General features: G+C 38.4%; 1 protein-coding gene across 1 annotated transcript in view; it reads right to left on the minus strand.

Annotated features, from left to right (window-relative positions):
- The window catches only part of diaph3 (diaphanous-related formin 3), a 332,513-nt gene that overhangs the window by 300,737 nt on the left and 9,213 nt on the right, over nucleotides 1-22,563 (minus strand). The window contains exon 2 of the mRNA XM_067387955.1: nucleotides 3,688-3,720. Coding sequence (XP_067244056.1) covers nucleotides 3,688-3,720 — 33 coding nt within the window. The remainder of the gene's footprint in view (nucleotides 1-3,687; nucleotides 3,721-22,563) is intronic.

The following is a 22,563-nucleotide window of genomic DNA, read 5'->3' on the forward strand; positions in this document are numbered from 1 at the left end:
GTAAAAGGTTCACGGCCACACGGGCGTTCCTAATGGTGTGGAGAGCAGCCTGACCAATCTGCTCTGCACCATTATAAACCGTTATAAATGACCGTGAAAAAAAGATTGAAAGTGTTAATGGTCTCTCTCCCTCTCTCTTTCCGTTTATGTGTGCAGGGCTCTCAAGTTTTGAACTGAGTTCAGAGTGAGATTTCGGCGGCGATGGGGGTTTGGGTGGGGACAGGGGTCTGATATGAAAAATGACATTCGTACAAATAAAAAAATATTTATTTGATTCAGCATTTTTGTGTGTATGTGAGTGAGTGAGTGAGTGAGTGAGTGAGTGTGAGAGATAGATAATGGTAATATAATCATACACATTATATTGTTGTTTTTCCTCAACATTGTAATGTGAAACAATATAAACATGGTAACCATATTCCGACTCTAGTGTACCTTATATATACACGTTACGTTCGGCTCGATAACTGGCGCGCTCTGCTTTACTAGTGTTTTTTCCCACTCGCTGCTTGAGCCTATAATGCTTTTGTTCTTTAGGCCTATATTTTTTGTTTACACATATTGTTTAATATTTTAAACTGAATGAAAACCTTAAGATAAAACACAAACTTGTTGTGTATATTACCTAATCATAAGTTTGTTCAGAAATGGTGACGACAACTTGAATAAAAAATAAAAAACGTCTCTCATTTTCTCAAAATAATCGTAATTTAAAGCTGCTGTCCGTGATTTTTGGCCCTCTAGCGGTTAATAAACAGAACTGCACGCGTCTTGCGGAGGAACATTCTAGGCGGAGCTACTTTTCTCCGTGTATGTCGGTATGTCTATGGCGAGTCACGAAGTTACATACTCTGCGGCGAGTCCTACCAGTCCGGTCTGAAAGAGTCCGAATATAAACACTTATTATAAGTGTATCGTAATGATTCAAGATAAGACAGAAACACGGTTTGGAAAATGGATTCATGTTGTATATTCTCATTATATAATTTTTGTAAATTTTTAACACAAAAAAAGTTGGACTGCAGCTTTAAATACACGAATATTCGTTTTTTTACTAGCCCAAATATTCGAATACAATATTTTGGAAAAATGCCCATCACTACTAGCCAGGCAAGTTCACGTAAAAGTACTCTGGACAAACTGTTAACTAACCTACAGCTGCCTGGACACAAATATTCCCCAGCAATTTGATGAGATGACTTACTGTACTCATAGGATATGGTCCCACATCGATCACGATCAGTCTGTAGCCAGATGTGAATCAATGTGACTAACAGATGTCCTCCTCTGTAGCCAACTACTTCAGCGAGCATCTGAATCAGTGCGCGAGCCCGTGAATCACAGAATGTGTCAGTGGAATCAGAACATAAATATTTTTGTGGCGGGAATATCTAAATCTTACCCGGATACAATAATTCTATTTTCTGATTGGCTGTTCGGTAGCTATATTTTTTTATTAGATTAACTGGTGCGTGGCAGGGCCTTCTGAACTCTATGGGGAACTCGCTTGATTCCTCTAATAGCGGCGCAACTTGTTGTGCATTATCCTGGAGATTTCTCTGCGTGAGAAATACAAGGTGCGGCGTGTGAGCATGTGAACGGGTTGAAATGCGTGTGTGTCACGCCCAATGCGTGAGACTTGAGAGCCCTGTGTGTGTGTACATTAGCATACATGCGTTATGTGTGCATGAGGGGGAGGGGTGCGATTTTCGAATAATATTCAAATAATTCCCAGCGTTCTTCGAATAGTATTTTTGCTTGAAATGCCCATCCCTACTTCGCATACGGTTTACTTCAACAGTTTTGTCTAATAATTTATCAGAAAAATGTATCAGCTGATGTCGGTAATTAAAAAAAATAATAAAAAAAAAAAAAAAATAATAATAATAATAATAATAATATTAATAATAATAATATCTATATAGAATGATTTATCAGCCTTGGCAATATATCAGTTATCCACTACCAAGATGCTCATTTACCTTATTCTCAATTTGTAATTAATTTAGATTCTTTTCTTATTCACTTCATTCATGAATAAATCCAGTCATGCGTTCATTTCAGACCGCACCTGACTTCAGGGTGCATGTGCATTATAGAGAGAGCAAAGGAGTGTCCCAGCGGTGTCTACCTCATCATAATCCTGATTACCCTGTTCCTGAGTCTACCTTCCCTATGGCGACTAGAGACTGAGAATCGATACCAAACCAACACAAACAAAAACACATTTTGATGACAATCGATAATGCAAAAGAATCTAAACATTTTAAGACCACAAGAGTGATCTTACCATAAAGGAGGATTGTAAGAGAGAGAGACAGAGAGAGAGAGCGCGAGAGAGAGAGAGATGGAAACGATTAAATGACCCAGGAGGCGAAGAATTAAAGAAGAGAAGATTGAAATGTATTGAGGAAAGAGGAAACCTGGTGAAGAGATGAATAGTGAGTAAGCATGGCAGAAGTGAGGAAAGCGAGAAGGATGATATGAGATCGAAAGAAGGATGGAGGTGATTGCAGTGCTAAATGCCAAAGTTGGGGCTATTCAGCATGAGGGTAAAAAACGGCCACTGAGTTCCATCGATAAGATGGTCTAGGTGCGGTTTAAATTAACTGACTGCTCCACTCCATGACCTAAAGTCCTCCAACCAAAATATTTCATTACCTTCTGCTGCTGCTAGAGGAAACAGGTCCAGCTGCACAGGCTTGATACAACTAATGTTTAATGAAATTCAGACCAGTACATGAAATTCTAACATGCTTCAGAATTCAGCACCATCTTTGTTTCATCATACTTAAAGAAAATCATACAAACAATTCTAGCAATCTTTGCTAATAAGAATTAAAAAATGTAATTGTTAATTAACCTGATTTTGCATTCACTAAAGGGTTTTCTGACAGGTTACTTACATTTTCCACTTTTCCAGGTTTACTTAGTCTAAATTACATTGTGGTCTACCCTGATACAAAAACAAAATTTCAAAATGTTAAGACCAGACCACATTATGTACTATGTACATTTTATGTTGTACCACTACCAGTTTCTCTGGATAATTATTATAATATATTCTTACATCCTGATTGTCAAATTTCCTGATTTAATTCTGGATTTTGTTTATGTTAGGTCTAACAAAATTAATTCCTCTTTTCTATAAATTCATCATGGTATTGTCAGACACAGACAGACAGACATTCCACATACTTACCATGAGCTGAATAGCTTCACAAGTTGTATTAGTTTTACAGATACATGCAGCCTCATTGGTGATGTAAATATAAAGCATGACATGCTTGATAAAAGGCAGTCCAAAAGAGTTAGACAAGCAAGAAAGATAGCACTTGTCAAGGAAAAATTAAAAAATGTGTGTGTGTGGGGGAGGGGGGGGGGGTGCGGGGGCGGACATCACAGTACATTTGTAGTAATGATAGATTAGTATTTTTTTTATTTTATTTTATTTATAAAAAAATAAAAAAACCTGTGCTGAGTTAGCTGACTGAATAAAATGCTGTGGTTATGCGACTGAAATACTGTGTTAGGCATTGACCCTCTAATAGTTGTGATAAGGAGTTAATATCAGATATCAGAGAAGGAATCAAATCAAAAATGTAAGCTTGTTAATGAAGAACAAGACAGAATGAAAAAGAGTGAATATTTGACAGAGGGAGAAAAACCTGAATAAAGGACTCTTACCACGTCATCTGTAAGTGTTCTGATGTTTAAGTGCTATAAACAGTGCGTTTGTGTGAGAGAGAGAGAGAGAGAGAGAGAGAGAGAGAGAGAGAGAGAGAGAGAGAGAGAGAGAGAGAGAGAGAGAGAGGTGATTAGAATCATTTCGCAGTGGCACTGTAGATGATATTGCAGTCCACATGACAGGTGACATAGCTGGAACAAAGCTTAAAATACACTGACATATAGGTTCTGGCAAAATGTTAATTGCAGCAGTCTATTTAAAAATGTTTCATTAATTTGAATGAATTATGTAAAAAAAAAAAAAGGGTTTGAATTAATGATTCAATGATTCAGTCACTCATAAATATTATGTACACACACAAACACATATATATATATATATACATATATGTTCTATCGATCCAGTAGGCCTATACTGTTACACATGCGATGTCTTTCTCGACTATCATACCTTCACTTAAAACAAAACCGACTATGTTTGCTATGATACTCACCAAGACGGGCATGTTGACATAATTTTTGTATGAATTTGTCAGCTGAAGCGCAAGACTTGAAAGTAGGGCTGTAACGATATGCGATATGAAATCGAAATCGCGATACGCAGGTCCACGAACCTGTATCGCGATTTGAGAAGGCAGAATCGCGACACACCCCTTCCAACTCCCAGAGTTATCCTTCCTGTCCAGATCCAATGCTACCACATTTTTAAATTACTATAAGTATTAGGGGTGTAACGATTTATCGTAGATGGTGTGTCTCAATCAGCTCTCTAGTTCAGTAAGTGTTTCGGGCACACATTGAATCTTGCAAGCAGGTTTAAACGTTTCTCATGTCAGTCTCTTGCATGGTCGCGTGAGAAAAGTCGTGGCTTTCTTTCACCGCAGTGCACAGCAACAGCTGTGCTCACAGAAAAGCAAAAGACGCTTGCGATGCTTTGCTTTAAGTTCTGTGGCGCCGTTCACATATTGCCTCTTTTCCGCGTGCAAGTCAGTTATTATTTTCAAATGTAGCCGCGCGGCAGGCGCGCTCATAATGGGATCAACGCGGTTGCGACGCGCATGCAATTCTCAACTTCTCAGAATGCCGCAAGCGCACCGCAGGTCGTGTGACAAGAATCAACCGATCAGCTATGGCCTTTCCGTAACAAAACATTAAAAGCTCAGCCGAATAGCTGATCATAGCTGTACATGGTGGTTTTTATATCTTATCTCCATCAATATATCTCGTAGTAAAACTAATGCAAGGGCTAGAAATCATTTATCCTTTGCAGAAACATCCTCTTGTTCCTCTGATCCTCTTGGAGAGCCCAGTTCAAGGTTGCATAGCAACGACCGACGCCACGGGAGCGCAAGCGCTTTGGAAAGAAGGAGAAGCGGTGCGGCTGTGCCTGCCACGCGTTTTAGACGCGATATGTGAACGGCCCCTATTCATAATTCTAAGTTCACGTTAAATTTAAAAAAAAAATTTTAGTGACAGACAGCCCTATTCAACTGTTAATTTGAATACAGAAGGTTTTTATTAAAATTTTATATTTATTTATTTAATTGAAATGTGATCTTGTGTGTACAACAAGGACAATTATTGAAATTTGTTAATGTTTTTTTTTAATAAATCTTGTTTGAATTTCAGTTTCATTTTGTTTAAAATATCGTGATACGTATCGTATCGTGAACTCCGTATCGAGATACGTATCGTATCGTGACCTGAGCGTATCGTTACACCCCTACTTGAAAGAGAACTCTGCATTTGCGAGCTGTCTGAAATAAGCGTGCGCACTTCGGATGAGTGCACACAAATCTTCTCACAGCGCGCATGAGTTCTCTTTCGCGTCTTGATCTTGAATGTTTAAATTAGCAAAGTTTAAATGAGTTAAGTTTAAACACAGATAGCAATGTGAGCTGTTCAGGTCTCACCTGCGCTCGCGCGCTATCAACACCCGGGTAATGACGGCGTAAATGACAGGACATTAGAGCATACAGCACTCGAAGGGAACAGTTTACAAAGAGTGACTGTTTTGTCCACGCTTTTTGATTATCGTTGTTGTAAAGTTTTGCACATCCATCGACTGAAACAAACATTATCTAAACTCTGTCTGTTTTCCCATGTTGCCATTTTAAACAAACCATATTAACCAATAGATGCGTCGTCATTTGAGATGGACCGCAGTGCAAGTGCGTGCCGAACTGTAAGTGGAAAACGGTACGGTTAAAATTTTTTACCGAGAACCATTGCACTCCTAATACACACACACACACACACACACACACACACACACACATATATATATATATATATATATTATTTAGGGGTGTAACGATACGCTCAGGTCACGGTACGTAGCCCGATACGGAGTTGACGATACGATACGCATCACAATATTTTGAACAAAATGAAACAGAAATTCAAACAACATTTATTCAAAAAAAACATTAACAAATTTCAATAATTTCCCTTGTTGTACATGCATGATCACATTTCAAGGATTAATAAAAACCTTCTGTATTCAAATCAACAGCTGAATAGGTCTGTCCGTCACTGAAAAATAATGTTAAATCTAACATGAACTTAAAATTATGAATAGGGGCCGTTCACATGTCGCATCTAAAAATGCGTGGAAGGAGCGGCCGCACCGCTTCTCCTTATTTCCAAAGCGCTTGCGCTCCTGTGGCGTCGGTCATTGCTATGCAACCATGAACTGCGCTCTCTAAGATGATCAGGAAGTTTCAGCACAGGATAAATGATTTATAGCCCTTGCATTAGCTTTACTATGAGATATATTTATGGAGATGAGAGACAGCTGTACAGCTATGATTGTTCATCTCAATGCGCCTAGAAAACGCACCGGATGCGCGTCGCGACGCGTTGAGCCCATTGAAATAACTGACTTGCACGTGGAAAAGACGCAATATGTGAACGGCCCCACGGAACTTCTTAAAGTTTAAGCTTTTTTTTTTGCTTTTCTGTGAGCACAGCTGTTGCACTGCGGTGAAAGAAAGCCAAGACTTTTCTCACGCGACCAAGCAAGAGACTGACGCGAGAAACGTTTAAACCTGCTTGCAAGATTCGATGTTGTGCACGAAAGACTTACTGAACTAGAGAGCTGACTGAGACACACCTTTAATATGCAGTGACAACCCGGTTTCTCTAACTGCCACCTCCTTGTAGCAGAGTAGGTCACATCGGCAGCTCAACCAATAAGTTTAGACTGCCTCCATATCGTAAAAGTATCGGCATCACTCTACGATACATATCGTAACATTTTTGCATCGCAAAATATCGTACTGCGATAAATCGTTACACCCCTTATATATGGAATCAATTCAATGGAAAGGATTCCGGAAGAGAAGACAATGCTGAATAAAGTCGTAGTTTTTGTTATTTTTGGACCAAAATGTATTTTTGATGCTTCAAAACATTCTAACTAACCCACTGATGTCACATGGACTACTTTGAAAATGTTTGTACGCTATACTGTCCATGTCCAGAAAGGTAATAAAAACATTATCAATGGAGGGACAGAAAACTCTTGGACTAAATCTAAAATATCTTAAACTGTGTTCCGAAGATGAACGGAGGTCTTATGGGTTTGGAAAGACATGAGGGTGAGTCATTAATGACATAAAATTCATTTTTGGGTGAACTAACCCTTTAAATTTAGTGACAGTGGTCAACTTTTGTTGTGTTTATTTGTGCTTTATAAATAAATGAAATGAAAATGAAAAACACCAAAGAATTAAACTGGTCTACAGTGTCACCACACAGATGCCAAGATATTAGTTTAATTAAATGAGATTAATTGGCTAGCATCTCTTGTAAGACTTCCAAAGTTTAAAGCCATCTTGCCAAAAAAATGTGCAGTTTTTGGAGTCTCTTAAGCCTAAGCATGGCAACACAAACACATATGCCAAACTTTCCAGATAATTTAATGAAGCTGATGTGTAAGTGGTGAAAATACTGACAAAGAAAGCTTAGGATCCAAACTGTCACTACACAGAAACCACCAACAATCAATCAATACCCTAGTCTTTCATTAACATGAAATCCACAAGACGATGCATAAAATGCATCAACCTGTCAATTAAGCCTGCTAATGAGTTTCAAGGATTTATATTTTCATACAGACGTGTGTGTGTTGTGTGTGTGTGTGCGTGTGAGAGAGAGAGAGAGTGCGCGTGTGAGAGAGAGAGAGAGAGAGCGAGTATGTGCGAGAGAGAGAGAGAGAGAGCGCAAGTATGTGCGAGAGAGAGAGAGAGAGAGAGCGCGAGTATGTGCGAGAGAGAGAGAGAGAGAGAGAGAGAGAGAGAGAGAGAGAGAGAGAGAGAGAGAGAGAGAGAGAGCGCGCGAGTATGTGCGAGAGAGAGAGAGAGAGAGAGAGAGCGAGTATGTGCGAGAGAGAGAGAGAGAGAGAGCGAGTATGTGCGAGAGAGAGAGAGAGAGAGAGCGAGTATGTGCGAGAGAGAGAGAGAGAGAGAGAGTTTGTGAGAGAGAGAGAGAGAGAGAGAGAGAGCGAGAGAGAGAGCGCGCGAGTATGTGCGAGAGAGAGAGAGAGAGAGAGAGAGAGAGTCTGTGAGAGAGAGAGAGAGAGAGAGAGAGAGAGAGAGAGAGAGAGAGAGCGAGTTTGTGAGAGAGAGAGAGAGAGAGAGAGAGAGAGAGAGAGAGAGCGCGCGAGTATGTGCGAGAGAGAGAGAGAGAGAGAGAGAGCGAGTATGTGCGAGAGAGAGAGAGAGAGAGAGAGAGTATGTGCGAGAGAGAGAGAGAGAGAGAGAGAGTATGTGCGAGAGAGAGAGAGAGAGAGCGAGTATGTGCGAGAGAGAGAGAGAGAGAGAGAGAGCGAGTATGTGCGAGAGAGAGAGAGAGAGAGAGCGAGTATGTGAGAGAGAGAGAGAGAGAGAGAGAGAGTATGTGCGAGAGAGAGAGAGAGAGAGAGAGTATGTGAGAGAGAGAGAGAGAGAGAGAGAGAGTCTGTGCGAGAGAGAGAGAGAGAGAGCGAGTATGTGCGAGAGAGAGAGAGAGAGAGAGAGAGCGAGAGAGCGAGAGAGAAAGGGTTTTTTTTAGCTTCTTTTATAATCTTTCTCAGATCAAATTTGTTGATTAGTCCAAGTGAAGAAATGCCTGCAATATTACATGTATGAAGAAATAATTGCAAATGCAATTATCAAGACGAGAGAGAAGAAGCCTTCTAATTTAATTCTACACCGCCATCCCTTGACAATTACTAAGGGACCCGAGCACAGTGCTCCATGCACATTAAAGACCAATTCAGAATAAGAGTGACAAAAAGATGAGGCGTAAAATTCAAGACGGAGAATTGAATTGCATGCAGTGCAATTTTGTAACTGCTCTCCATGGTTACAAGCTCACCATTGCATGCTGCCATCTGTGTAAAAGACAAAAGTTTCATAGGCAATTGTAAATGGAAAATGTTCCTTGGTGACATATGAATGTGCTAATATGCAATTGGAATGTCTGCATGTTGGATTAAGGACCAAATTAGACCCATCTGTTGCTTGGATCGCTCTCGTGTGCTGAGGAAAAACGGCTTTCGCGGTGCTCAGGAAAAGCATGTTTGCTAATGCTGTTGCGGTATTTTATTTTGGAAATTCTTTAGAGGAATGGTTTGCCAAATCTCATAAGGAGGAACAAAGCAAACAAACAACAGCACATTTTGCCTGTATTCTTAGTCTAGGTTCTTTCCAGTCCTCCATTAGAGAGAGAATTGGATTATTTAGCAGTAACCCAGCACGGCTCATGCAAACAGTTCGACTCCATCCCAGATGGCAGGCATTATAATCAGTCAAATTCCAAATCTACATTTTCACAACCTTCCTTTAAACATTTACATGCACTATTAATTCAGCTAGTGGTACACACAATAGTCAAACACACACACAGAGTGCAGTTATTGGTGGCTTGGCCAAGCATCACAGCCATCAGTCTTACTTCATTAATGGAGTCAAAACAAATTCACATGCTTCAGTGTAAACATGCTGTGCTGGTGATCAATCAGAAAGTCTGTGCATGGGAAATGACCTTCATTAAAAGAAACACAGACCTCCAAAAACACAAAACCTCTCAATCACAGAAACCTCTCAATTACTGAACTTAGCATGAAATACCAGAAACAAGACAAGTGACCTTCTGAAAGACTTTTGAGAAAACCTTTATACCAACAAAAAAAATCTCAAATAATGAATAAACCATGTCAATTTGGATCCAATGGCAATAAGCAAGTTTCCTATTGCTTTTCTACATTCATAAAAAAAAAAAATTATTTATATTTATATATATATATATATATATATATATATATTACACACACACATAGTCTACACCAGCACTTCTCAGAGTCCGGACTCCGGTCCGGATCCGGACCCGGAGGGAATTCAATCCGGACCCGCCTCAATTTCGTATTTCAACAGCAGTAATTGTGTTAAGGGATTACAAGTCTGGATTTCCTACTTTGATAAACGCATGCCAGAATCATTTGTTGAGTGTTTTATGTCTTTTTGGAGATGGTCAGAAATTAAAGCGAAGGCGAGATATTTAAAGTTTTCCTCGATGATTCAGTTGCCATGACATCCAGTGAGTGTAATTGGGTGCGAGTCCCGCAACGCGACACTTCACTGCAGCAAGCGTTTGAATGGGTGTGGAGCAGTGGTTCTCAACCTGCGGCCCGTCACAAATGTAAATGCGGCTCGCGATATGCCGATCACAATTAAAAATAATTAGCATTTATAATAAAAATTATAGCATACAATTTATTTTTGTTTTAAAATTTAAATTAAAGTGAATTAAATAAATATAAATTAGCTATAATGCTTAATTTGTCATATAAAATAATTTTGGTGAGCATTTATTATTTTCAGACATCAGGCAATGTAAGCTAATGACGCAATCACTCAGTTAACGAAACAAACACAAGTGCGCGCTTAGGAAGAATTCAAACAGTAGCCATTAATTTTGTAAATTTAAGCCTGGTCAAAAATGGTCAAATTTGTTATTAGAGAAAAACAAAATGAGGAACATACAATGAAGGAACACATGCAAACAAGAAGAGTCAGCATCGAAGGTAAGAAGAATGGAAGAATCAGTTGAGCGAGATGGACGGCCTTCCTGTTTGCTCTGTAGTAAACTAGGCTACTTGACAAGCCAAACCTACAATTTCAAAAGACTGAACTGTGAAATTGATGTGTTTGCGGCTGGAATGAGTCCAACTCTGCGCGCGCTCACGGATCCGATGCTGCGCGAGGGATTGCGACATGACAGAATGCTTGATATCGTCAGAGATTGTAATTACAATGCGCTTAATGTTGTTTGTAAAAAGAGCTGAGTAACATTTGCCTATTAAGGCGTTTATGTGATTGTTTGGTGACTATTGCGATGCTGTTGAAGAAAGTCAAAGTCATACAGAATTAAATAGCAACTTAAAGTGATTTATACAGTTTGTGTGTTCATTGAGCATTACTGATAATTATTGTAAAGCTAATGTCAGTAAGTTAGTTTTTATTTGTTATTTATTGTGTGCAACATCTAGGTATAATAATAGTATTTGCTAATACGATAACATTAAATCTGATTGGTTTGTATTGGTGACGTAATATGTAAATTATATGCGGACCGTGAGACTTTCATTTGGACCATTGTGCGGCCCACTGGGAAAAAAGTTTAAGAACCACTGGTCTACACATATAGAACCTTACTAGTTCAAAAATTAATGCCTTCAACTTCACAATGCACTCAGTAAACCAACATCAATTTAAAATTCAGCATTTTAAGTTTAAAAAAAAAGGACAATTACAGCCCAATGGTGCCTATTGCACTGTCACTTTACAGAGAAGAAAAAAAGATAATTAACCTATAGATATAAAGACTTTAAAATAAAAACATTCCAAAAAAACAATGTAAGGAAAAAGTAATTGGATGAAATACACTCATGAAAAAAACCATTTACAAGCCTAATTGTAGAACCTTCCATCTACTTGGCATTCACTCTGACAGTGTTTGTTTTCTCAATCTGGCTGAGAGAAAAAACAAATTATTTAAAACATACCACAGACATGCAATTAAAATAAGTCGTTGTCATACTCAATTTAACGGAGACAGCAAATACATCTTTTGCTACTTGGCTGTAATTATATTTGCTTTATAATTATCTAAATATCAGGTGGTCCTCCCTCCCCTGTACTCAGTATGGCAACTAAGAATTTTAAAAGCTCTTGAAGTGATTCACACTGGATTAAATCAAATTTCACAACTAATTAATTTGCAAGATCAAGATTTTGTAACCCATGTAAAAATGTAGCTAAATTTCAGGGCCTGAATATGGTGCCTTTACACCCTTCTAACTTTTTGTTGTCATTTTAGAGGAGTTACACCTTGGAAACAAGGAGCTAATTGCAGTTCATATACCTAACCTCAACCTCCCGATCTCTGCTGAGCACCATCATATGGCAGCTCAGCCAACAGGATTAGCTTCAGTTCAACTGATCTCATGAACAGTTATCAGGGAAAGAAACTCAGTCTTCCTCAGAGCTAAAGCTAAACTAGGGCTGTAAAAATGGATGAAAAACTAAATCAGAATTTAAAAAGAATAATTTCAGGTTTGTCTTGTCTCCTGAGGCCACAAGAGGGTGCAATGAGCAAAATATTAAAGCACCGCATTAAATTGTTTATAAAGCAATGAAATAACATGACTGCATAAGCGCATACATTTAGACTGATTACTACATGTAAATTGATTATTGATTAAAAAAAAAGCCAAGTCTCGAAACATGTTTTTTTAACAGTTTTAACTTTTAACTTAAATATGTAGCTCTCATGTGAGAAACGAGTGCAATGGTCAAATACTTCTGTCTAACAAATGTTTAAATAGAAAAAGCAGCACAGAAAATGTGTTCTGTGTGAACAGCTTGGTTACATAACCAAGATCTTCTCCACAAGCTTCTCTATTTCTGCACCTTTTTCAATTGTTGTGACCTGGACAACAATTAGCATGCTAAATACAGCCACAAATGTGTAGTTTTTAACCTTTTCACCAAAAGACATCAGAAGTCTCTGCTTTCAAATCACTTCAACTTTAATTATGAATTTCAAATGACATGCTTTTTGATGCTAGGTAGTGTGGCGTAACAGATCATCGTAGGGCATAGCGCTTAAATAATATGTAATGCAGTGGTTCCCAACCTGGGGAGTTTATATGCTTTGAGGTCAAACATGGATACGAAAAACCTTTTTGTATAGTTTCTAGGAATGCTCCAAATGATCGGCAACTTATCCGAAAATGTTGTCAATTACTTCCTTTGATTCTATAGGTGGTTTCTCATCTTGCCAATCACATAAACCGATCACATTTTTATGACGCAAAAGACTTTAGCTTGTTCACACCAGCTGTGAGAACTGCGGCAAAAATGCAGCTGTGTATGGTTCAAACTACTTTATTTAAAAAAAAAAAAAAAAAAAAAAAAAAAAAAAAACACACAACACACCTCTTCTTCCACTCTCTTCTTTCCCCAACATGGGATCGTGTTCTCCTCATTAAAGCTTCAGGTAAAGGGTTGCCAGTAGTAGAGATGCACCGGTCTACTGACCATCAATCAGAAACGGCCAGTTCCGGTTTTTTTTGTCGGGGACTGGCACACAACATGCATTGCAGTAATTTTCAAAAATGTAATTTGTGTGAAGGAACTGACTTACTTCACAAAAGTTTAGATTTTCTTTTAATCTTACCTCCGTATGATGCCTATTAAAGTAGTGTTTATATAAGTGCAGCACTGGTGCTGCTTTGTTTACAGAGGTAACCAAGGGAACTCTAAACTGCAAAAGTTATTCTCTTATTTAGTATTTTGTCAAAACTATTAAAACATTAAAATAAAGTTATTTTAAGTTGTAGTTAAGTTAGCCCCTTTTACACATACATTTACTGGTAAATTGTTAAGAGATCATGTGTCAACAGGACCTTTCCAAAAATACAAGTAAATCGGTTCTGGTGATTCATAATTTACCAGTATGAAAAAGTAACATAACCAGTAAATTACCAATATGATGCTGTGTGTGTACAAAGAATGCAGATTACTGGTATGAGCATGTACAAAGTGAGAACCCGATGTTGTAAGAAGTCTGCTTTGGGCCAATCATAATGTTCTTGTGGAGATGACTTGATTACTCTGTGCTGTTTACATTAAGCCCCGCTGCTTTTTAATAGTTTTTCTATGTGAATACGCACTAGATGGACATCCGAAGTGTCACGTCTCACAGCTTTTTCCAGCATCTCATGCTCGAGAAACTGCCTTCTTATCCATTCATCAGCGCTGCAGCGCTGCAGTTGAATACTATAATTTTAGTTTTTAAGAGCAAAAACACATTCTGTTTGTTCATCTTCTTACGCCTATCACTCGGACATCAAAAAATATTGGCAAATTGAACAGATAATGAAACTAAAGCGCCTCTCCTCATGCAGATGAATGAAGACAACGTTGCAGCATTTAAAGATAATTTGCGATGACTGACATTACAGAATTTACCAGCATGTTGCTGCTGACGTGTGAATGGTCTCTTAAACGGTAAAAAGCCAGAACACCATTGCTTGTGTGAACAGCATATTTGTGTATTTACTGGTAATTTCTAAGTAATTCCAGGGCTCAACGCTAAGGATTTTTTCTACTGGCCCGGTTCAAATTTTCACCTGCCCCGCCAAAATTTTCAAATGGCCCCACAACAAAAAATTAATAAAAAGTAAAAGACAAGAAAATGGGCCTATAAATCATTGTCTTTGTTACATTTAACCTCAATAAATAGGCTTATGACACCAAAAGCTACTAGATTAACTTAAATATTGTTAGACAAATAAACATTTGTAATAAATAAAATATGAACAAATAATCAAATTACGAGTAATATCACAAATAAATACAACAGAACAAACAATGAAATAAATGTTGCTTTTCAAGTTTTTCATGTAGGTTTAAACAGGAGATTTTCAGGTACAGAAATTGTAATTAATGTATAACTATATAACTATAGAATAGATTAAACTTTATTAAAGTTAATCAGTCAAGAGCAGCTACAGATGCATAAAATGTTTTTAATGTTTAAAATATAAAACGTTAAATACTGTTATTTGAAATTATAAAAAAAAAAAAAAAATGAAGACACTTTAAATGTGAATTTAAACCCGCCAGTAGGTGGCAGCGAATCACTGTTAAATGAGCGAATCAGATTCAACCGATTCATTCAAGCAGCTGATTCATTCACAAAGTGTTGCTCAGAGACGCAAAACAATTCTGTGGACTTTGGAACTATTTTCGTTGGCAAAATAGACTCGATATTAAAAAGTCACTTGATATTAAATTCTTGTCCATTAAACTGTACGCTGAATGAAATCAATATCAAATTTGTAATCATGCTAATATTTGGAGAAAAACAGCGCTCTTTGTGCAATATCGGTTAACTATTTTAAATTATATAAATTTGAAATATGTACTGGGGCATTTTTGCCCCTTATCTTGAATTCTGGGGGCATTATAAAGGCATTTTAGTAGAGTCGACTAAATCACACAGTGTGCACTCTAAAAATGCACGCACACTAGTCTAACCTACTAGACTACGTCACGTAGTGCATGCGTGCACTCTGGTGTGTTTGTGTTTGTTTTTTGTAAAGGGAGGGACATACTCGGTAATTTCAGATCGTTAAGTCAACAATTACGATATCATTGAAGATATATATCGCACACCCTACAGCACTGGCCCGATCGGGCAAGTGACCGTTCAGTCTACTGTCCCGAGCGTCGTTCACACTGGCCTCGGGCCATCGGGCAGTCCTTATTGTCGAGCCCTGAATACTGTAACCAAGTAATTCTGGTAATTGAAAGGGGGCTATTAATTCACAATATTGTGTGTTTTACTGTATTTTTGAACAAATAAATGCAGCCTAGGTGAGTATAGAACCCTTTCAAAAACAAAACAAAAAATTACAGACCCCAAACTTCTGAATCTTCTAATTCTCCTAATTCTATCAAATAAAATGTTTGAAAATGATTTGGAATCTCTATAGGCCAAGTTATGACAGCCACCTGTAGTGAATTCCAGGACCGAGTTTACGGCCGGGCCCCTCTCTCTCTCCGTAACAGTGGACAAAGGTTTGCTACATTTTGATTGGATCTCGGTGGACTAACACAAACAAACTGTCCTACGCCATCAGATAAAGATGGAAGGACAACATCCAGACCTCTCTTAGAAGGTAAGAAGAAGACTTCTTGTACCAAGCCTGGGAAGGACAAGACTTCTCATTGGTCCACTGCCCTTCACCCATCTAGACACTACTTCCTAAGGTTGGCAAGAGACTGCCATAAAAATTCATCGGGACCTTAGTAGCAATTGGTGAAACAAAGAGAGATCACAAAGATCCATCCGAATCCATTCAAAACTATGTTTGAAAACCTTAGAACTGATGCAAACTACACATCCATTTCATACTTATTCACAGAAATAAGTATTCTCAGTGACAGCTATTTGTAGTGCAACATCTGATACAAATTCAGCTGTTAATGTACAATTGAATGACAGTTCAATCTTTTTCCATCATGTTTAGTCTATTTGTTTAGAATATTGCCAAAGGTATTTTGGTGGTGGTTTGGAAAGTGAGAAATGCATTGGTAAACTTTAAAAGACACTGTAAAGACTTCCAACTTTGTGCTTGATGCAAATGAGTTCCACAGGGGAGAGAAGGGTGGGCCACACTTTGTGTGTCCCCTCTGATGCCAGCAGCCAATCACCGCACGCGAATGGAGAAGCGCCAAATTGCAATCTCTTCCTCATCGGAAAGGGATAAAAGGTACCTTTTTAACAGACACTCCTTGTTCTGAGTGCCGGCTTGCAAAGCTGAGACACAACAGATATACGGTTCTGGGTCTCAACTCTGTAAAGAGTGAGACATTAACAGATATTGTTCTGAGTCTGCCCTTCGAAGGGAGAAGACATTAACAGACACAACACCGTTCTGAGCCTCTGGTCCATCCAGAGAGACAACAACAGATCCTTCAATCCAAGGTATCTTCACCTGCGTGTTCCAGATTGTTAAGGACCTTCTGCACTTACGCCAGGGCCTCATCTGCGTGTTCCAGATTTTAGGACCCTTTGGTGCTCCAGGAGATCAGCATCCTGCAGAGCTTCGTGTTCAAGACTGTTAAAACAGATTCTGGCTAGATGAAACAGATTCAGAGCACGGTAGCTCGATATAATAATACACATCCGATCGTCTAAAATCGCTTGAATGTCCAAACTGGCAAACCTTAAAACATATACAATTTACAAAGGCTCACCGCTCACGCGCCATCACTATGTGTTGAACCGGCGTTCACCTCCATGTTGCTTCTATGCCACTGACTGGGCTGGGCAGAGTCACATGGCTACACACACGGTAATATGTTTTTAAGGGGGAAGTATTAACAGGATTAAAAAAAATGAAATAACCGACATGGGAAAATTACAGCGGTTAGAGGTTCTGAATTTCAGTTTCGATTAATCGTCCAGCCCTAATATAAATCACAAAACATCAGTTCTCACAGGAAAGTACGGTAAAGCCTTTCTTCTGGGTGAAAACAGAAAACAAATTCTTCCTCCACTAATGGCTGAAAGGAAACGGCAGATTCAAGGATCCCTCTGTGAAGCACTTGAGAACATAAGAGTTATGTTTCAGAAATTAAATAACTTCACACAATGGAAGAAGACTCTCACAGCCACCGGGGCGTGTCTAGACTACTGCTGTTTCGTTATTCAACTCCCCACCATCTTTCTCACAGCCTTCAGCCAAACCACTATCTGTATACTCATTCAAATGAAACTTTGCCCCGATACAAACTCATTTGAACGAATAAGCGGTGAGATAATTATCATGTTCTCTAAGCACATACACTCAATTCATTCTGTGCAGACAAATGTAAAATCGCACTGAATTTTAACAGTCTGCCTTAGAGTTGAGTTGAGTTGAGTTATCTCAGCAAATAGTGGAGCAAACTTCCTGCTAATCATTCACAAGAAGCATTACATTCTGATCAGCTGAAACCCTTTTCTGGAGAGAAAAGAATGTATAATCACAAAGCAGACATTGAAATTTTATACTGTACGTTGGTTGGAAATATAGCTCTATGAAAGGGCAAACCATTCTGACTGGAGACCAGGCAAACCCAAACAAAAACAGTCTGTGTGTCAAGAAGGGCAAGCAGTGGGAGATCCTCATTAGAGAGGAGGCGAACTGCAGGGATTGAGTTCAGGTGTACTAATGAGATCAACACACCCATCCACCGCCTGGCCAGCAAGAGGTCTGCTCCACCTCAGCCAACGAATGGTGAGCTAACCGCCTACAGTCAAGATGAAGACCAGAGGAAAGATGATTATGACTTATGGAGGTCAATTTGTATATGCTCGTGAAGTATATAAATGCAGTTTCAGCAAATGCTGTATGGAAGACGATATGAAAAGGTTAAAAGATCTATAGCCAAGGTCCAAAATTACCATGCACTAAATGCATACAAAAAAATTGTCTTCGGCGAATAAATAAAACATTGTTGCTTGCCAGTTTGCAAGTAATTTTACAGTCAGAAAGAAAGCCTGACTGTTTTTACTGAAGACGACATCAGTGCTTCTTCTAACTTTTACCACATTGGAAAAGTCACCTTGGAGAAGCCACATTGGAGAAGTCAGTGGTTCGGAGTGTGTATCAAACTGCCAGTCACGTGATTTCAGCAAACGAGACTTCGTTACGTTAAGTGTTTAGAAATTTCAATGGTTCACATGACTTTGGCAGTGATTCGAAACAAAAGATTTGTAAGGCTGCGAAGCTTCATGAAGCAGTGTTCTGAAATCGCCCTTTACTAGATATTGTTGAATAAAGTCATTATTTTGGGGTTTTTTTTGGCACACAAAAAGTATTCTCGTCACTTCATAACATTAAGGTTGAACCACTGTAGTCACATAAACGTTTTAAATATGTTTTTAGTACCTTTCTGGGCATTTTAAAAAGTCTAAATGAACTTGTAACAGGCCTCACGATCGGATTATAATCAAAAAAATATCTTAATGGAACGACATGAGGGTGAGTAATTAAAGACAGAATTTTCATTTTTGGGTGAACTAACCCTTTAAAAGCATTTTCATTTGGCAGACATTTCATTAAGAAAGGAAACCACTTAAAAATTTGGAATGTAATTCCAAAAAGACAGATATTAATTCGTGACAGTAATCATTAACATTAAAGACATTTATAATGTTACAAAAGATTTCTATTTCAAATAAATCCTATTCTTTTAAACTTTATATTCAAAGATCCCTGAAAGAAAATACAGCACACCTGTTTTTCAACATTTATAATAAGAAATGTTTGATGAGCACCAAATCAGCATATCATCACAATTATTTCTAAAGGATGAAGCAATAATGTTTATCACATTAAATGTAAACTGATGCTTTAGTGTAAGCAATGCAATATGATAATTTCTATAATTTGCTGCTTCTTGAAGTAAGTACAAACAATGTGAAAGAAAAACCCACAGATTCATAGATTCACTTTGAAATGCAGATAATCTATCCATCCTAGCCCTACCGATAAATAAAACACCAAGATGTGTTGGCCACAGACATTGCACACTACATGAAGCCAACCAGCATGAGAGATGTCACCAATTCAAGAACTGGCAGGGGACTGGGTTTTTGAGCCAAGTGCAAGCACAAACACACATCCCCCTAACAAAATTCTCAGTGAAACAGATAGAAACTTTACAAAAACTTGGCTACAATGGCAGCTAGGTTAATTGGGAGTTTATTCATACAAAGCAGTAAGTGCATACATGCCCTACGTGTGTGTTCTCATATAGGAGGGGAAGACTATCACAGATTAGAGAAACAGTGTGTGGGAGAGGCATGTTTCTAGAAAATTATTATAAAAGAAATAAGTGATATATAGCTCTTGTGCAACCAATGTTTGACATGACTAATATTCTTTACGCATTAGTTATCATGCTCCCCTTGGAATGAATGGCATAATTTGCATGAGCATCAAAGTTATTGAAAAGTCCTCTGTTACTATTCCATACAAGGCTAAAGCAACAATTGGCAGAGAAAGCAAGGGAGCCTTGAGAAGACTGGATTGTCATTCGAGGCAGACTCTGAATCACCTTCAGTGCAAAGAAGTCCCATTCATACAAATCAGGTTGCACAAAACAGAACCGCCAGGCCTTCCAACTGAAAACAAGCTGCACGCAGAAACATCCTTATTCAAGTCATAAATTGATCAATCATTTTGAAAATGCAAAAAAAAAAAAAAATAAATAAATAAATTAATAAAAAATAAAAAATTATAAAATGTGCTGTTGCACCCCCTCTTCTCTTTTTTTTTTCTGGTCTTTTCTACTCCCTCACTGCACCTGTCTAATTAAAAGGACTTATTGCCATAATTAACAACATTAGCCATTTCACCGCTTATACTATAAATAACAGTGTTTATTATGTCACTGCAATCGGCCATCCATCATATCAGCCTTCGATGAAAGGTCATTTCTGTCAATGTCAATGTTTTTATCTTGCAATATGCTCTCCTCTTCATAACATCCAAAGAAATTTACAATTGTGAGCACACTCTACACATTTATGTAAAATAAGATACACACTAATCAGCAGAACAATTGCTTTGAACGAAACTGGCACCAATTTTCTTCAAATCAACATTTTTGTTACTGGATAGAACAGTAATGAAATAGGAAGGTCACTATGAAAAAGAACAAAAAGTTTACCCAAAAACAGATCAAGGTTATGGGTTTCACCCAGTAACAGTTGCTTGGAAACCCCCATCTCCTTTCAGCTAGACTTAATGAGACGAGGAGAATAAAACACATAGTAGACTGGAGTGAATAAAACAGACATAGGTGAGATCTGAACAAGATAGACGTGCTCCTATGTTGAAAAATGTAGGAGTGCATTATATTTTAAATTATAAACAAGCCCGGAAAAAAAAATACCATGTAATGATCCCGTTAAGATATTTAAGGTATTTAAATCTCTTAAAACTGATTATTCTCTTTTACACACATGCTCCTAAAAACATTTTGTCACAAATGCGAGTGACAACGTTGAGCCCTGATGCAAGCATGTTTTTTATGAACTTACTCATTTATACTCTAGTCAAATCAATTAAACCTATTAAAAGATATTTTAAACATAACATTCTTATTCTTTTTGTGCCCGAACTCTCTTATCACCATCTTTCTAATCAATCACCATCACTATCTTGTACTCTACCTTCAGCAAGCAGAGGAGAACTGTAGAAAAGGAGCCAACTCACATAAAACAGGTGAATTTCTGGAAGTCAAAGAAAAGAGGGAAGGAATAATGAGTGAATATGTGGCAGAGGGTCTATCGGCACGAAGGTCAAGCTGAAGCTTTAACGGAACATGCATGAATGCCAAACAGATTTCTCCATCGACACTTTGCCAGAAGAGGCTATTAAAATCAATCCAGTAGCACCTCGGCAGAGGTGAGAGACGCTAATCATGTCAATTGCAGTCCATTAGGCTCAATCACACCCACCTGCCGGTGATTGTCTTAACCTTGGACGTCAAGACCAGAGAGGCAGTGTGGCAATCGAGCTCTGTGCGCAGATGCCATTGACATCTGTCAGATCACTACCCTGGTCTCCATACATCGCAGGAGTGGAGTGACAGGAATACATGTCGCATGTGCCCATGATAGACTGAAGCAGATATTTAAGAAGAGTGCTGATATGCTGTAATATAAGTTGGAAAGGGATGCGGTTTGCTGAGAGACACTGACAAGAGCTATGTTGTCAATCAGTAAAAAAGGGGGGAAAAGAAACTGAAAAATATCACATTATTTCAACAGATATTTTGAAGTTTCATTTTTCATGGACATTTCAAACAGTCAGAATTTCCACTATTTGAAGAATCATCCAACATGTGGAATCCATTGTGTGTCCATGTGATGTTATTCAGCTTCTGAAACACTTCAAAGCCAATTGCATCACTCTGTCCAAATATGTTTTTTCCTTGCAGAAATAAACACAAATTATCCAAGATAACAAGAGAGTTTTGAATAATAAAAAAAAAAAACATTTCAGCCAATTTGTAATTCCACCTTTTCTAAGTTAAAGTTTTTGTCATGGTGAATTACTAGAAGTTCTGGTTACAAACTTTAAAATGGCTAAAGGAATTAAATATCAGTGTTTGAGGTAGGGTTGGATATCGACAACTGCCTCGCACTATGATACGCATACATAATATGTCACAATTCAATATATTGTGATGCATCAAGCTGTCTCATACGTACGAGGTCGTTTCATTCACTCTTGCATGGTTTGAGAATTTATGTTGGAATTTTGGTGGGCGAAACATCTTACTAAACTTCATGGGATGCTCCAATTATTATATTTGAATATATATTTGAAATTTACTCTGCCAGGTACAATAGAAATATCAAAATCAGGCAAAAATACGGTTACTGAGCCAAAGCGAGTTTACGTCTGTTCTGTTTGGGTAACATATCACCTCTGCCAGGACACATCCATCTGCATGTGCATGTCTGCTTATCCGTCTGTCTTCATTTGTATCCATCTCTGCCTCAGTCTGTGTGCAGATCTCTGGCCTTCCTCCAATCTCCAGGTTTGCGTCCGAAGGGCGATGCGGTCTGTCAGGAAGAAGAGGGGAATTGACTGGGCTGACAGCTGGTCTCCACGGATACAGCTGGGGTCGGGATAAAGAGCCAAAGGCAAGTTCAGAGCTGCATAGCAATCAGCGCATCAGGGGAGTGACAGACAGGGCCAAGAGGTTAGGAACGAGGGAGAAAGACACCATCCCCAAACCATATCACACTTTC

Source organism: Chanodichthys erythropterus, chromosome 6, assembly GCF_024489055.1.
Source record: "Chanodichthys erythropterus isolate Z2021 chromosome 6, ASM2448905v1, whole genome shotgun sequence".
Taxonomy (NCBI): domain Eukaryota; kingdom Metazoa; phylum Chordata; class Actinopteri; order Cypriniformes; family Xenocyprididae; genus Chanodichthys; species Chanodichthys erythropterus.